The 18,527-nt window shown below is 38.8% G+C and overlaps 1 protein-coding gene across 1 annotated transcript; it reads left to right on the top strand.

Annotated features, from left to right (window-relative positions):
• The first annotated feature begins 9,210 nt into the window (after positions 1-9,210).
• Positions 9,211-16,575, top strand: LOC145898592 (uncharacterized). Its single transcript, XM_082987107.1, has 20 exons — positions 9,211-9,351; positions 9,674-9,796; positions 10,040-10,156; positions 10,537-10,605; positions 10,860-10,983; positions 11,348-11,565; positions 11,788-11,999; positions 12,187-12,789; positions 13,044-13,224; positions 13,505-13,715; positions 13,827-13,962; positions 14,165-14,258; positions 14,319-14,429; positions 14,577-15,065; positions 15,240-15,332; positions 15,439-15,648; positions 15,708-15,784; positions 15,846-15,967; positions 16,133-16,186; positions 16,337-16,575. The coding sequence occupies exons 1-20, from the start codon at positions 9,277-9,279 to the stop codon at positions 16,429-16,431; spliced, it is 3,414 nt and encodes a 1,137-aa protein (XP_082843233.1). The 5' UTR covers positions 9,211-9,276; the 3' UTR covers positions 16,432-16,575.
• Positions 16,576-18,527: the final 1,952 nt, after the last annotated feature.

The following is an 18,527-nucleotide window of genomic DNA, read 5'->3' as shown; positions in this document are numbered from 1 at the left end:
CGAACATATCCCAGTGCACATGCGACTGCGGCCACATTGGGCGATTAATTGTTAGTGTAATCCCTCATATCGCAACTCGGGGTCGATTGGTAGATTGCAATATGCATGTTAAAGTGATTCCCTGATGATTTAATGCACCGAACATCGATTTGAGCGTATCCTTTGCAAGGTTTAAGCTTGCTCCAGCGGATGCGCATTAGGAATTGCATTGATCGCCTGGTCGTAATGCTTCCTCCGAGACTGGGAGTTGGGCATGTGTTTTATATGCCCGGAGGTATAAACTGGGTATTGTATTCCAAACAATATTCGTACTGATAGTTCCAAAACAGCGTTTGTAGCTGACAACCCTGTAAATGTTAGCTTCAATATGGTCAATATCAGTATTTTTTTGCGCGCATGTGTATTCTACCAAAATTTAAGTGGAGACACTGCAGCAGAATCATGCGGCATCCACGACCAAACAAGGTTGGAAAACACAGCAACCAAGTGGTTTCATGCGAGAAAGCGGCGGAGCAAAACAGAACAGAAACAAATGTGATTATGGAGACTTAGATGCGCCCCGCGTGGCGACTTTAATTAGTTCACATCGTTTCACCTTGACGAAGTCAGCGACGTCACACAGGGTCGCACGTAACCCCCCTTGTCATGCGGGGTAATCCTGGCTGTCCCCTCAGCCACCGGCCAGATTACGTCTATTAGCGAACAATGGCCGTTTATGACGGCATAATGGCCGTGCGCTAATATGACAGGTTGGGTACATCTGAGAATTTTTTCCGCGCCCACGAGAGAATTTGAGAGAGCGAGAAAGTTAATCTTGCGCTGCGGGGATACGGATTAAGCGAACAATCTCGTTTGGAACAAATTGTCGTGTTTACACAAATCAGGTCGCCAACAGTTATACACACATAAAAAGGTATTCTGGGTCGATCGGCTTAAAAAAGTCTGGTTTACTTAATCGTTTGTTACCTGTTGCGGTCATACTAACGTGTTATATTGATGTGATGCCATTTTGGTTTTAAGGTCACTCTTGTTGCATTGTTTTGAGAACTGGTTGACAAACTATATTCCTGTGTTCTTTTTACAATATTTGAAAAATAACTAATATTATTATGACACAAAGCGAAAATGTGTGTTTTTCATTCTGTATTATGAACTTGTTACAAACAGTAAAAACACCAGATAAGTTTTGATAGCGTACAACGACGATCAGAATAACAAAAAATTCCTAAACTCCAAAATGACAAACATTAGAAAACAGTTAAATTTCTTCCCGCACTTTTAGGAGTACGTTTTGACTGAATTACGAAATTCAGATAATTTGTGGACAGTTACACATTGAAATTCACTGCGATGGCGTAATTACGTAATTCCAGAACAAACATTTCCGGGACAACAATGAAAACAAATCAATAATTGGTTCCGGGAGTTTCCTCCTTTCCGCTTGGCCACAATCAACAGACTGGGTTACATTTTCGTTTGAAGGCAAATCCTTCCAAGGCGATTTCGAACAAGGTAAGTCGCCGCTACCACAATATTTATTTACGGATACACGGAACGCTTTAGGTGTCCAAAGAACGCTTTCGCTTCTCGCCTTTGTTGCGTCACAATTAGCGACCCAGCGGAGGTTTTTGATCAATCGCGTCGGGGATAATCGCTGAGAAAAACAAAATGGCGTCTTGCGTCGCGCTGCGAAATTGAGCAGGGCGCGCATAAATTTGATAATGTCGCGACCACGGTGAAGCGATGGCATCGCTGGGAAAGAGAGCACTTGCATATGCGAGTCGAAATGCGAAAGTCCCAAAACGAATTAAGGTAAACCCTTTACGATTCGCGTCGGGGTCGAGCAATTGCATTTCGTCGCTGCCGCCTTGAAATTGTTAATCTAGTTTCTACGCCGACCCCGGCCCATTATCGGCTCGGGCCCCTGGCGCTGACTCGCTTAATATCGCCCGTGGCGAATCGCGAACGCGTGCTTATTGTCGACCCATTGTGACGTCACACGTCCCGCCCTCTTTTGGAGGCGTGGCTTCAACCTAGAGACGGAGGCTGAGGTTTAATATTGCAATGGAAGGAGGAATGTCTACGATCAACGTGTTTTCTTGATGCTCTCCTCCGGGGCGGGTCAAACTCTAGCGTTCCGCCCGAACCGATAACATTAGGAACGCTGCGACGCGCATGCGCAGTGGGTCGCGCTGTAATCCTGTTACGCGGTCGACGCGAAGATGTAAATGTATCGCGGGCGCATAAGTCGCGACTCTCCTGGCTGGTAATGACTGCCTCATTTTTTTCTGCACCGTATATTCCATTGAATTAAATATTTTTGGCCGCTGTCAAAACGGATTTCGGTGCGCTGTGGATTTCGTCGCAAGTTGTCGCAGCTCGAGTGGCGTTGTTTCTCCAATACCAAGACTCTGCCTTCTTGACGCTAAAGGATTTTTTTATTGGCGGATTTTTACGAACCTTATTACGAAACATGTTATGTCGAAATTTCCCATGTGAATATTGCCAAGTGTGGTACATCAGCCATGGTACAATAAAACTTGCTTACAAATTAACAAATAGATCAAAATCATGCTTATGATATTGAATTTTTTCGCAAGTGCGTGTTTTTATTTTGTTTTTGGTGGAATGATCGACAAAAATAAAACTTTTCAAATACGACGCGTGGCATTTTATTCTCGCATTTCTCGGGTAAAATGTCACAGTTTCAATTTTGTGGGTTACATTCGGTCATATTGACAAAATTTAGATGTGAACAGCCCACAGTCATCGTCAGGCCGCGCGCTTGCCTTGCGCGTGAAAATAATATTTTTCCGAAAGGCCGAACATCATTAGACTCAGAGAAAGTAAATGCGGCGACGGCTCTGGGGGCATGAACGCCAAAATCCCTGACTTTAGTGAATAATTCATAAAAGCACATGCAAGGCCCAACTGGGTGGGATTTTATTTCCAAAGACAAAACATATTTCCGATCAAGCCGCGCATTTTTTCTTGAATCCGTTTTCACGCTGATCCTGCGTTGCGAATCGAGCAAGATTTACCGAAGGGAGAATGAAAAAAATGCGGTTTGGGAATCCTGGACCACAATTTTGCAGCATTGATTCTCAACGTGGCTTCCGGGGAACCCTAAGTTCTATAACAAAATGTAAAGGTATGAGCAAAACTTAAAAAAAGCAAAACTTAAAAAAAAACATTTGGCAAACACATTGCCAATTTTTGCTGTTGGGAGTGACCAAACCGCATCACAGTTAAGCTTTAAATCGTTTTGTTTAATGTAAACCAAAAAGGTGGTTCTTCCATGGATGAAACATAAATTTCTTGTTGTGAAATTGTTGTGCAATTTACTCTACGCGAGCAGCAATCTTTTTTTTTCACCAAAATAAATCAACTTAGGTAATGCATTATGTGGCTGTTGACAGGACCTTAAATTTATTGTAAAACTATCACGAAATCAATCGTAAACAAAAGTTTTTTTTTTAATTCAGCCGTGATCACCACCCGCCACTGTATCAGTCGGATCAATGCGATGTGCATTATTATAGTGCTCATCCCCACACGCAAGGAGAATGCGCATGCTGGGGGAGGGGGGAGTGTCTTGTGTATCTTCAACCCGGTTCCAACACATAAACACTCACGTTGCGGGCAGGCCGGAGACACAGCCGAGAACCAAAAAAACGAGTTTCGGTCCTAATGCGGGCCATTAGGAGCCCCAAGACGCGACTATTTTGTGTCGCTTTCCAAGCTACGAGCCCGCAGTGAGTGACACGACAGCCAATAAACACTCGGTCTCAATCAATGCCGCCTCGTGACGTCACCTGGCGGGCCGTGGTGAGGGGGAGGGGGTCCTTTGCCGCCGGCAATGAATCTCATTGTGATCGAACTATTGCTTGACGTGATTAAATCGCGTTTTGCTAAGCGTGAAAGTCTTTTCGCTGAGGAGTTTGGAGGGGCGTGTTTTCATTTCCGTCCTCGTTTCTCATTGATCTTGTGGCTCAATTTGCCAGGCGTCGATCTTCCTTCCGAGGCTATTTCGGAATTGGCAGCCGCGAGGTGCGTGACACGTATCACAAGTGATTAGCGAAGAAGAAAAAGATGTAGATCCAAAAAAACGACGGCGCTTTTCGGCCAGTACTTTTAACTCCATATGTTTTCTTTCTCAGTCCATTTTGAAGCTCACAACAGCAAAAACACTCCTTTCCCCAAGCCACAAACCAGAGTTAAAAGAAAAAAATGTTTTATAAGTGATACATTTTTTGTTGCTTTGTATTTCAAAAGCTTACAATTCAATGAAGTTATGTCTGGGGTGCACAACTCAAAATTTTTTTTGTGCATTATCTAGCGCGTGCCAATCATTTTTGTGTGACTTTTTTAGAAGTAATGTTTCAAAAACCTGCTTGCAAAACAACTTGTTTAAACGTTGTGGAATCTACAACAGCTTTTGTGATATTCCTTGGGTGATAACAAGCGCGCGTGCAATTTTTGAACCACTGCTCTATCTGTGTTGCGCAATATCAAGAATTTCGACCAAAATTTAGCAAAATTGTTCCTCGAATCGAAAATGTTTTTTGTTGAATATTGCTAAAAGAGACATTTGGTAAATATTTATACTAAAGGCAATTACATATGGAATGATAAAAACTTGAACAGTTTTGCTGCTCAAGCAACAAAATGCTGCAAAAATATCAATCAGACGAATGCGTAATTTTGTTCATCGAAAAAAATATTTGAAAATTCTCCAATTAGGGAATAAAAGGTTATGCAATCATTTTCCTAGTCTCTGGTTATGAAACTAATTAGTGACAGTCTTAGTTGGGCCGCACCAAACTACCGGTTGGTAATCAATGATGGACCTTCCATGATATTTGCGTCACTGGGGCGATGCGCAACCGTTTTCCACCTGCTGTTGTATTGTTTTGCTTGTCACCGTGGGGGTGAGTGGAACAATTTTAAATGCGAAAACATTTATTATGAATATCCCAATCTATGGTTGAAACTGGCAATTATTCGGCTAAATTGTCCCACATATCCCAAAAAAATTGGTAAATATAATTGATTGGCACTTGGTGACAATTAAAGATGTTTGTGAGAAAAACATGTTTCGTCACAATTCTAAGTATTTTTGCACAAAATTTTAATAAGTAGAAACATTGATAGAAGGATAGCCTCGTTACGCGAAAAATGCATCACGGACTAAAGTTTTTTTTTCAAAATGCTTTCCAGTTGCCCCCTGTTCGGAAAACTAGCGTTGTCACGCGACACTATATTTTTTCAAAACTGAAAAAACAAACAACAGAAAATTACTCCCACAGATCTTTCCAATGTTGTTGTCTAGAAAATAAAACCCATTATGCTACAAAACGCATCGTTTTCATAGGCGATTCGTAATGTGTGGTCCTCCACCACCCGGTGTCATAAGCTCTCTGGGTTATTCGGACTCCAGCTTGTTGTACACAATACCGCCTGCGGAGGTGCGTATTAACAGCCAACAGACACTGGATCGGAGTGACGCGTATCCAGGCGCCACGCGCTCAAAGGACGCAATTCGGCGGAAGAATATTCCGCGGTGGGGGGCACGAGGGCCCGCTAATGATCGCGGTACTTCGGGCGAGTCAAAAAGACGAAGAAATAAAGTTTCGCAATGTTTCTAACAGAAATCCATTTTTTGTCAAAGGGCCTACTGCGAAAATTGTTGTTCGTTTTATTTTGTCGCGTTCATTTACAAACTCCATCCTTAGTTACCAACTTTGTCATGACCACAATTTTTTTGTTGGCGTGTCTATACGTAACAAATCATATTTTCCGTGACTTATTGAAACAAAGTTTTGACTCGCCGTGTGCCAGCGCGAGTCCACATTCGTATTCTGGGTTTTATCGGATGTGGGATCAAGTCAGTCGCGGCAGGATGTTTTTATCTTATTTCTGTCGTTGTTAAACTCCTAGTCGAAATAGACAATTTGTGGCGCCGAATTCGGAGGGGGGCAGACAAGCCACGGAGCTACAACCGATAATGAAAGACATAAAAATGTTTTGCAAAGGGTCGAAGTTATTTTAAATGATGTACGAAATTTCATTGCCAATGATTTTAACGCAAAATTGATTGAGTGTGATCATCAATTATCATGGCGCAAATGTCGGTAAAATCGGTGTGTTTTTGACCATGGTGTTTGTTTCGAAGTAACCATTTTCATAGTTATTAGGATTTTGACGTAAAAAGATCTTTTTTCAAAATAACCTTTTTTTTATTAATTCTTTATTTTTATGTCAAGACCGTTGCGTAAAAATTGTTTTTTTGAAACACTGCACAGCAAATTTAACAATTACTTATTTGAAACCAGCAAAATAATTCAGAATTATTATATTATTGTCGAAATGCGTGAATCACCATCGAGCGAAAACAAGCTCAGGAAATCAAATCGTTTCTCTTCACGAGTAAGCTGTCGCCTAGGATCGGGCATCGAAATCCCGGGTGGATTAAACCGCGATCGCGCCTCTAACATTTTGCTTTAATCATCAAACGATAAATCGCTCAGTCGAGTCGCGATTTCCAGCAGGCGACCGCGATCCACCCGCCCGGCGTTTTGTAAAGCGACACCGAATAAATGGCGCAGAACCTTTCACACATACATACACACATACGTCCGCTTACTCAATCCGCCACACACCACGACTCTGACGTCACTGTTACGTCATACTATCCCAAAGGCCCTGCATCGTTTGGCTGGCCCGGTTGCCTATAGCTGACGGAGTGAAAAAAGACCACGTGTAGTCGCGGTTAAAGTACGGGACTTTCCGGGTGTTGGTGATGATTTCATTTGTCGGTGATATGTTTTTACGTTTGATGATCGTAGGACAGATTGGCCGGCTTATGGGACTTGGTTATTACTCGCCCCCCGGCGTTTGATGGTAAATCCCTGTCGATTACGATTGTCCTTTTGTGATGCGGTTTGATTCAATGAAGCTACTTCCTATGTAATTCCCATTTGTCCTGTTCTTTTCTTGTTCAGAGTCTAGAGGAAATTGTTGAGAAACGCATTTTTCCTGATATTTGAGCTGTTTTGATTTTTCGTACACATGTGTTGACAGCGTAAATATTAACGTTGACTTTCTCTGTTGTGAACTCTGCTAAATCATTTTTATTGGGTTGGATGTTGACAACATGAAATGTTCATGCAGTGGAATATTCGGAATTTAACCAACAACTCCCAAAATTACTGCCATGTAACCACACAGAATAATTTGACTTAAATCAAGTGCCTCCACCTGCAATATTAAAACTGGAAACTTAGTAATCGATTAAACAATTTCTTCCCGGCGTTGCTGCGGCCAAACTTCTATTGTGGAGGTAATTAGAAACAAGAGTAACTATTAGAACAACTTAGGCCAAGACTTCGAAATAAGTTGCAGCTGGTGACTGCCAATAAGACTTGTTGGTTTAAATAAAACAGAAAAGAGAAGAGTTTGGAACAAACAATGGAAAAAAATATAAAATATTCTCCTACATGTTAACATATGTTTTGTTTCACCAACATTTAAAAAATAATCTGAATATCGATCAAATTTAGTTACAGAGGTCGAAAATTCGTTTAGAGAACAAAATTGCTGGGAACCCACGGCCTAAACCATGCGTACAAGATGGATTAGAATGGTTGAATGTCAGATTGTAGATAGGTGGTACATAAGTGCTTATTTCTCACCATTGCCTGGGTAATGTTTCAATCGAACAAATGAAAGAGGCGCAATTGCAATTCCTAATACACCACTTCGTATGCACTAGAAGACAATATCTCTCGGATCAATAGCCGAGCGTTGCAAAAATAAGAGGCTCTCGTTGCGATAAAACCTAAACCTAGCGCGCTAATCCATATCGTTTGTTGCCATTTAATCCCTTGCACTTGACTTGGGAATTTAACACGAATACGTGTCTCGCTGGATCATCTCCCTTTGTAAGAATCCATGAATTGCTCCGGATCAATAACAAAAACCTATCGGAATCGTCACAGCGCTTTCTTCACATTAAAGGCCTGAGAAATGTTTGTGAAATTTAGTGGCAATCAAGGACTGGAAAAAAAACACGTTATGAAAACTTACTCCACACTAACTCTATACTGAAATACTAACGCGGGGAAAAGCAAAAAAAAATAGTTGCCGGAACTATTGAATTTACAGGAAGCAATAAACCATTGTGTTTTCGTATACTAGGTGAGATTTCCTAATAAAGTGTCAAAATTAAGTGTCACGTAACTATTTGGTAAACGCCAGCCGTTGAATTCTTACCGGAGCGGCGTACCGGCAAGAATTCTGTTACCGGATCGGTTTTACTACGGATTAATTGCTACTAGGAAGCACAGTTGTGCCAAACTACTGAGCGACGACTTTATTTTTGATAATTTTTGAGCAGTCTTTCTATACATTAATAATTTTAAATGCAGTCTGGAAACGAAATTAAGATCTTTTCAAATTAAATTAACTTTGCCGGCTTTGGTAATGAATGATGTTTTATTTGGCTTCGGTCTGGTTGACACGGGTGAATGTGAATGTTGCTAATTTCTGGCAAAATGTAAGTGCATGGTTTGATGCCAAATTAATGACAATAATTGTAATCAATGATCAACTTAAACTTTTTGGCATAGAAAACGAAAATACGAGCCGGGAAAAACTAATTAATTTGATTTTATTGATGGCAAGATTTTCTATATACAAATGTAAATTAGCAAAAGTGCAACCCTGTTTTGCAATGTTCCGTAGATAAGTTCAGCAACTTAGGGCAGCAGAAGAAAAAAACAGCATTACGATCCAGGAAACGAATTGAAACTAAAGTGGAATACTTTATAATTTAACTGTAATATTCTGTATATTGATTTGTGTAAGTTTTTTGAGCTCTTATTTTGTTTCTCTTTTCTTTGTCGTTGTGCTGATCAATTGAAAAAATAAAAATTTTGCGGCAAATAACGTCCACATATGAAACTCTTCGGGTTATTGGAATAATTGTATGCAGGAACTAATGTTGTGTGGAGTAACAACACAAAACAAGAATAAATAATGCCAAGCTTGGCGCAGGGTAGTGTGGGTATTTAAATTACCAATGCCTAATAATTCATAGAACAAAATAAGACAAAACTGTGCTTTCTATTATTCTTTTTTGCTTGAATCGTTGTGTCTTATTATCATGCATGAATGACTCCTAGACCTTAGTTACGTAGTAAAGCGCAGAGCTGAGCGGTTTTATTTTGATTTGTGAGTGTGGACCTTTTTGCTTGCGTTTTCTTTTTAGCAAACATGTATTGCATTCCAAGTGGTTATCTAATTCCATCAAAATCCCTACAAGTTGTCGTTACGTCTGTCTCAACCAAGGTAGAACTTGTTTTCTTTGGAATGTGCGGATAACAAATGCTTTATAATTAGCTATCACTATCAGTGACAGTTGATGACGCCTTTAAAAATGACAATGTAACGCCTAATTATCGTTATTACCTTAGCGGTAAAATCAAGTTAAATTTTTTGTGATAGAAACTTTTCTTCAAAAAAGAAACTTTTCTTCACTTTTCTCCGCATTTGTCTTCAAAAAAACAAATGCGGATACTAAAATTGTTGAAAATCTATTAGTCACTTATTTTCTTATGTTTACATCAGCTTGAGAATCCACAATTTTGTCTTGAGCAATTATCTGTTTTAGGTCACACAGCTATTCATTGCATCATCTGAACACAAGCCGTATGAACCAAAATCTGAGGCATCAGCAAAGAAACTCATTGCATATACGCAACAACTCACTCAAAGTTTAAAGGCCTTTACTAAAGTGGGTAATTCTAATATAACAACGTTAGTACTACTATCTGCAATTGCATTTTTTTGTAGTTTTATTTGGAAAATATTTTTAGGAAAACATGCTTACTATCAGTATTATAAAAAAAAAATATCAAAGATGTGTTTCTTTAAACAATACTTAGTCTGTTTTGGATTGCTTGATGCTACACACTGTTCTTTTCAAGAAAGAAACATTTTTGTGTGAAAAAAACTAATTCGAAACTGTGCTTTTCAGGTTGTTATTGAAACTACACCTCTAGATTATCCCAATGACGGTGGTGTTGAGGAAGAAGTCAACAATGCTGCAAGCAATTTACTGTTGGCTGGAGACAACCTACTGTTAAGTTCTCAGGTACTTATGCAAAGGATATGTTCTGTGACTGTATCTAATGGCTACAGTTCATGGCTTGCATCCAAACGAACAGTGCCATAGTTATGTTAACTATTTTATTTTTGTTATGTAATTACATAAATAAAATCAATATGGAATATATGTGTGGTGGAGAATTATTATCTATATTGTAATAATTATTAATACCTGCACTTGGTGGCTATAATAGCTGTGTTAATCAAACTAAATAACATGAAATGCTAATGCCAGATAAACTGGACTTATTGTTTTTATTAAAGTAAGTATATTGTTGTATGTACTTTGCTATTGTTGCTGTTTTTTGTAATAGTGCTTGGAAAAAAATAAAAGTTTTTAATTTAAAACGCAGATATTATTTCTAGATTCTTGTGTCCACAAATCCTGTACCCAGCCAGGCTGATCTCACATCGTGTGTTTCAAAAACCTTTCAGGTAATGGTTGTGCTTCTGTTCACATGTGAAAGTGCCGCATGGTCATATTTTTTAAATTTGTAAATGACTCATTGTACTTGTCTGAGGGAATACTGTGTGTTTTGGTCAATAATGAAAGACAGCATGTAAAAATTAAAGTGAAATATAACTGATTGGTACTCAGTATAAAATAACGACATTTCTATGTGTCATTACAATCAGCATCTGATTATACTGGATTATACAAATACTTCAATACTGCGCTTGTGTTTCAGTCGTTAGTGATGTTGTTGCTTTGTCTCGATAATGCTGAGATAAGAAGAATTGTCAGTCATGGAAATCAAGTAGAAAAAGATTTGCTTCAACTGAAATCATCAAATACACCACAAACCACACTTGGTGAGTTAAAGATGTTTGACTTCATATCAAGTTTTCAAAGGGTTTCTGATGTTTAAAAATACACACATATTATTTTTTTTGCAAGCATAGTTCCTTTTTTTTAAACACCTGACATTGGCATAGGCACCAATAAAACCATAAGGATTACAGGGGCAGATATAAAAGTGATTTTCTCACAGAGAATCAATGTCCGCCATAGGATCGCAGTCAGTTGTACTAAGAGGGGGGGTGAGTTGTGATTGGCTACATAGGGCGTTAGGTTGCCACCCAGAATTTGTATTTATTGTCAGCACATCAAACGTGTAACTAACTATATAACTAACTATCTATATATTGCAAGGCTGCATAAGGTTTTGTTTCCTAGATTGTTACAAGAAACTTGGTGAATCGGTGGCCATGTTTCACAAATCAAGTCAGAAGCGATGCAAGGATTTGGTCTCAACAAAAACTCAGCAGAAACTAGAAAAATCCCTCTTGAACCTTAAGCATGCAATGCCTATGCTTGCAACTGCCCTTAACATGTCAATCTCCTATCCAAACAACAAAGAAGGGTGGAAGAACAAGGAGTTTGCTTGGCAATTGGTATGTTTTTTCTGACACATTAATATTATATGGGTTTACGGATAGTTGTTGGCAAATTTATTATTTCATGCTATTTGAAGTAAAAAATAAGATTTATTTTATGACATTTATATCAAAAATCATAATACATATTTTTTTTAAAACATTTACACACTCATATGGGCGCACACTTTTCTTTCTTGTCTGCAAAACATAAAAATCATTTTTATGTGACTTCAATAGGTGAACAAGGTCACTGCCGATATAATAAACATCATGCGTTGTCCTCTGGAAAAGGAAGAAACTTTGATTGGAGTCATAATGCAATGCATTCAGAGGATTGAGGATTTGTTGCACGTTGAGAAAAGAAATAGTTTGTCTCCTTTACAAGTTGAAGCTGCTGCACAGTCATTGGTCCAACAAATAATGAAACTGGTTCTTTTTGCGAATGAAAGGTATCAAGTGAGAACTGTCCATTTTGGTTTTGTTTTTAAAATACAATTGTTTCGTGCATGAAGACGTTAATTAATCCTGGACTTTTTCAACGGCTCTGCAAAAATAACAAAAAACATTCTGGACTAGTTAGAAATAATCCCTTGGTAACGAGTAGCATAGAAATAAAACAGTTTTATTACTTTTCAGAGGAGACTCTTACCAAAGCACAACAAGCTCTCTTATAAAGGAATGCCACCAATTTCTCGCTTTAACAAGCAAACTGACACGATGTAAAACACAAAAAGAAAGTCCACTGGATTTTGCATCAATCTGCCGTTCAATATGTGGAAAAACAAAAGTTCTCGACAAGCTTTCGAACAAACTCGTAACTGGCCTGTTTACAGATGTATTTGCAATCACCTTTGAGCCAATGACCAATTTGGCAGATGTGTATCGACAGTTTTCTGGCAATAGGGAAGATCCAATCATGGGCCAAAAACTAGAAATACTTCTCGACACTTTTTTACCGCAAGCTGCAACACAACTGGAATGTGCAAAACTTGCAAACAGCTTGTGTGAAGATGCTGATGTATTTGCACAAATGCATTCTTGCATAGAGAATTTGGCAACGACAAAAAATCAAGTGGAGAAGGTGACCACAAGGTCTTTGGCATCATCTGATGATTCCGTTGGCGATTTAGGTGAAATGGAAACACAGTGGAAAGATGGAATAAAAAGTATTATCCTGTTTTGCAGCAAATGCATTGGACAGGATTCCCTTACGGCATATTTGGAAGAAGATATAATCAAGTAATTCTGCATAAATATTTAATCCATTGTTGATACAATCATAGCAATGGTGTCATAAATTGTTTCTGCTTAACAAGTAAAATATTTATGACCTATTTCTTTGTAGAACAGCCAGTGTTTTTGCATGAGACTTTAACCCAAAAACTTCAACAAAGTAGTATTTTAAACGAAATTTCAAATTAATAGCAGAGAAGATTGCTTTGTGCAGTATTTATTTATAAGGATGTTAAATCCCCTGCATTAATTGCCTACAGTGACTTCACAAAGTGCAATGAGGATATTGTGGACTTGGATGAGCTTAAGTTGTCATCAGATGTGATACAGGCAACAGGCAAAGCAAGACTATTAGCCGCAGTTACACAACTCTCTGTCGACCAACACACAGAACCAATTTTCAGAAATGGAGTTTTGGCGCATGTTAGAAAACTCAAAGATGTAAGTGGGTGTAAGTGAGTAATTTATCAAACAATCCTTTTGTTCAAAAAAGGGTTGGAAATCTGGTGAAAAGATTAAAAAATTTTTTTTCAATGTTTCTAACTGCATTCTTTCTTAGATAATTTGAATGTGTTAATGTGATGATGAACCCAGTTTAGAGTTCAAAACGTGTACAAACTATGATCAATGGCATAGTAGCTTTGGCTTTCCTATTTAAATTATATACCTATGTTTGTTAAATATTGTTTTTATAGTAGTAAAACTATTCTATTGCTTTTAGTCCATAGCTCGTGTTGTTGCCAGTGGCAACCACCTAATCGAGGATGTGGCTAGACTTCCATCGCAGGAGGGTTTTCTAGCTGCTGCATCCTCTCTACAAAGTCAAGTTGCCAATGTCAACTTGTCACTTCGCTCAAAATGCAACCATCCTGACCTGACAAGCAATGCCAGAAAAGGCCTGAGGGACTTCTCAGATCAAGACCTAATCAGTGGTATGTACTTTCTTAAACAGTATAACCACAATTCAAAAAAAAGTACTTAGCTTTTCAGCATGTATTTTAAGTTTTCTATGATTGTGACTAAATCATTTTTCTTCAAACAAGGTACTATCAAGGAAATGCACGTTCTCAATCAGAAGTTGGCAGCTCTTGGTTTCCATGCAAATGTTGGCCCCCTTTCTTTTAATCGAGAAGAAGAAAATGACCAGGAAACAATCCAACATGGCAAGATGTCACCAAGGTCGTATAGAACTGAGTGTGGATAAAAGTTCTGAGAACAAAAAGGCTGACCCATATTGCAAAAAACATAGATATGTTTGATTTATTTAGAGGATTTAACAACAACTCACGCCATCAGTCATTAGTTCTTTTTGATATCAAGATTATGAGAAAATCTGTAAATAGTGTTCTAGATTTAGAAGTTAAAACATTTTTGTTTTCAGGTTTTTGGAAGATTTTCATCCAATTGTTGGTGATTTTCTGCAAGCAATGCATGCGCATATGAGTGAAGAAGAGATTGGCAAAAAGTTCAACTTGGTGAGGAATTATGAAGACTTGGTTTAACCAATGTATAAATTGATTTGTGTTTTTTTGCAGGTAGCTAAGGCAAGTGACATGCTTGGTGCTATGGTAACAGAGTGTGAACACTGTTTAAAAACCTGTCCTGTGAGGGTTAAAACAGTTACCAACAACCCAACATTTATCACTGTAAGTACCCAATACTTATAACATGTAAATTGTGATGTAAAATACAAATGAGTTTGAGAAATTGTCCAAAAATTAGTTGTTGAGGAGGTAAATTTGTTTAAACTACGTCACCAATTGTTTTTAATAAAATATCATCGCACACTTTAGACACTGGAGGGAGGGAGTGATGTCACGTCAATATCAGATGCTTCTGGAATTTGGCTAAAATCCCACTCAGAAACCATAAACATTATGAGGGAAAAACACAACATTGTGGATGACAACATGTGGGAATCTTTCTGTAGAACCTGGTCACAAAGTTTTGAGTTCTGTTTGAAGTGTTGCAGTATTGCTGCTGAACTGTACACAATAGGATTGAGAAGATACATGGGCATTTATGAAGACAATGAATCTGTCGCGGAAGCATTAAATTCATCAATGACATCTGAGCTAAGAGTTTCCAGCAGTCAGGATCCACTTGTTGCCCTTCGTCGGAATTGTGACACTTACATTACCTTGGTAAAAGATGTGGTGATGTTGTCACGGCAACAAAATCAAAGAGTTGGTGATGGAGACAAATCTGGGAGTCTTCAGTTCTTGGGCAAGCTCTATGACGAGTGTAAAGATCTTGTGGGATCTGTTTTACAAATTGAAAATGTAGGTTATTATTTCTTGTGGACTATGAATAGCTCTTTAATTATGAATAACACACACTTCTGATTTGGTAAACGCACATCTAAATGGTAGACATTATAAAGCCAAATTAACTGTATTGCAATTAAATTATCTGGTTCAGGAAGTATATTATTAAATGACTTGTCATCTTTACAGGAAATCAAGCAGTTGTCTAGAAAGGCAGAAACCGGAGCTTCAAGAGTTGAAAAATCATTGCTTCATATTCAGGCAATGGCGTGTGCTGCCAAGGTTAGTGATTATATTTCTATATTGTCGTGAAATCTATTTTTGAATAAAAGTGTACAACAGTATTTTTTCAAGCAGTTGTGTGTACAATAACCTATACTTTGTGCAGATCAGTTTGCTGTCAAGTAAATGCGGTGAAGTATCCAAACTTGTGCTGGGAGTAAGAAGTCTTTCTCTTCCAGTCGAATGTTTCCAAACTTCTGACTCATCCAAGTTATTAAACTACAAACGTAGGGCTCGCACACTCACCTCATCCATCTTAGACAAAGTAAAGAAGACACTGAATGCTGGTTCACTCGAATTAAATGAGTTTTCCAAGGTCTGATCCTACATACTGAATTTTTGAAGTTAAAGTCTAAATTTGTGTCTGTTTATTAGGTCACTAAAGTTAAAGACAGAATCGATGTTACTTGTGGATCCATTGAGAAGATTGTGGAGTTCTTGGTTTTGCAAATGTCAGTTAACCTGTTTAATATTTTTATACAAATATTTCTCTAACTGAGCAACAATTATCAGACCTGGCGACAATCTTTTGAATCATCATGGCAACATTATCGATCATTTAATGTTTTTGCATCATCGCTTTATTTTGGAAGTGTCAAGAGTGAATTTGCTCGCCAAACAATTGGAGTCATCTGGTAAGTGTTGTGTGGTTTTGCATTGTTATTTTAAATCACTAATGAGCAACCCTTGATCCCATTGTTGATCTTACAACTTTAAAACCTGTGTCACTAAACTCTTATTTTATGAATTATTACTTCGCATTTACAGCAAAGTTAATCAAATTTGTTTTATGTCTCGAGGGGGAAAATGCCAAGACCGGTCACCTTTTGCAGCTCCAGAATCCTTTACAGAAGGTATGGCAAGTAGTTTGTTGAACGCTAACAACTATATGTTTTGTAAGGTATGGCAATTAGTTTGTTGAACGCTAACAACTATATGAAGTGATTTATAGTTGCAAGAAGTGATTAATGGTGCAAAAATATTTTGTTTTGGAATACCTACAGGTGACACGTCATTGACGCTGGACGAGAGATTGGCAAATCTTGTGGAAGAAAGAAAATCACGGGACAGAGAAATACTTTCTACACTATCCTGCTGACTACGAATCAAATTAAAAAAAAAACAATTTCCACTCTTTTTACTCCAGCGAAACAAGTTGGATGATTATAGTGGTTTCAAGCAATATGGTTTTTCTTGTTGATTCTACCTGTTTAATTGTCAAGTTATTGTGCACGGTGCAAGCTTTCCCAATAAACTATAAATCATGTCAACTGATTATAAACGAAACACGTTTATGCAACATTCAACGACAACAAACGAAAACACCTGCAGTTCACAAAGCATTGCGACGTAAAGCTAACATAGGAAACTTCATACATTTGTATACATTGCTCAGCACAGAACCACACATTCCAACTAGAGGCATTACGAGAAAGTGAACAATCAGAATATCCACAAAAAGCATTAACGCCATGCTAGTACCGAATCCACCCACAGTCTGAGAGCCTTTGATGCAGAGATACATACCGGCTGATATCGTCCATAAGACTAACACAGCGGCAAGAACAAACCTGCAAAGTACTCGGTATGGTCTAAGTTTGTTTCTACCCGAATAGCTTCGTTTCTCGAACACATCCAATAAGGAAGGCGGTGAATAAAAACGCGTCAACACTTGAGACTGACGAGGTCTACGGCAGTCTGTTGTACGCAAATCGTCATCGAAATGCGACATAGCAGTTGTCTGAAGTTTTAGTGACTTAAGCAGAATCCTGACGGCCACGTAGAGCGGCCTCGTTCCTTGAAAATAGGATATTGGATCTTCTAGCTGACGTCGCCACTTCCCAGAGAGCAGATACAGACAACTTTGTAGAATGCTGAGCATCACGAAAGATAATGTTGCGGCAATGACGTGAGTTTCAAATACCAGCGACTTGAAGCCAGTGGTAGGATCCATTATCAAAGTTGCTTCCTCATCAAGGGCAGTTGTGTTGACAAATCCATGATATATTGTGGTAACATATAAAGCCCAAAGCGAGACAGACATGGCGACAATCACCTTTTCAATGCACAAAGAGTTCCGTATAATGGACGAAGGTTGATTGTAAAAAATACTGGATAGTAAATGGGAAGAAATGACTTTTCTTGCACAAGAAAACCTTTTCCTGGTGTGACTTGACGGTTTAAGTGGGAGTAGAACCGACTGCCCGTGCGCCAGGACCACTGTTTTCCAACACAAACACCATCTTGAACCATCACTGCAAGCAGAAACGTCGCCAACCAACCTCTCATCAGTGTAAGGTGCTTTAATGGTTATCCGCTGAATACCAATGCAGTCGGGTGTTTCGATGTCAGAGTTTTCATCTGAAACACTGCCCACACTGCCCTGGCTACTGGAGTTGAAAAAATCGATCAGAGTGGAGGACACTGACTTTCTCACGCCAACAACAGCGCCACTAAAGTATGGCACGTTTTGGTCGTCGTCTGCTTGTCTGTTGTCGATCTTTTCACTGTCGATGGAGATGAGATTGATGGAAAATGGAGTACCTATGCTTGCCGGTACGTGCAAGGCGATTGTGTCAGTAAATCCAGGTCTAAACAAAAAGTCGAGTTAAGGTTATGTCCAGACGCAGGTAATTCTAAGTTTTTCGATAAAAAATTCAGGAGTAACATTTTCTGTGGAAATAAACCCCAAATCAACACATGATATGCGGAGCGAATCCAGAGGTTATATCGGTAAATGTTAGTAATTGTCACTTTCTTCAACACGTCCAAGCATTCACCACGAAACTCAGCAGAAGGTAACGCACAATCGAACTATATCTGCAAATTACAGAAAGGTGCTCGCGTACCACCAGGAATGCCGCCGCGTACCACTACAGCGGTTGGGAAACACTGCCATACGGGATATCAAAAGTCACGAATTTAAAACACAAATTTTACCTCATACAATTATTCAGTTAAAAAAAGACCTTTTAAAAAAACTTAAACCAACGAGTCCACCCACCTGAGTATACCAGGATAATCACGACGCAGCCAAACGATCGGAGTCGATCCTCTGCTTCCATGGATCCGGATGAGGAGATCGGAATCCACCTTCTTCCATGCAGTGGTTATTGAGAGCTCGTAAGTATAACTTGGTTGTTCAATCGGAGGCGATGGTATGGAAAGTATGTATCTCTAAAATGGCGGTATGCA

This window comes from Ascidia mentula, chromosome 4, assembly GCF_947561715.1.
Source record: "Ascidia mentula chromosome 4, kaAscMent1.1, whole genome shotgun sequence".
Classification (NCBI taxonomy): Eukaryota; Metazoa; Chordata; class Ascidiacea; order Phlebobranchia; family Ascidiidae; genus Ascidia; species Ascidia mentula.
This window is presented reverse-complemented; position numbering and strand designations above follow the sequence as displayed.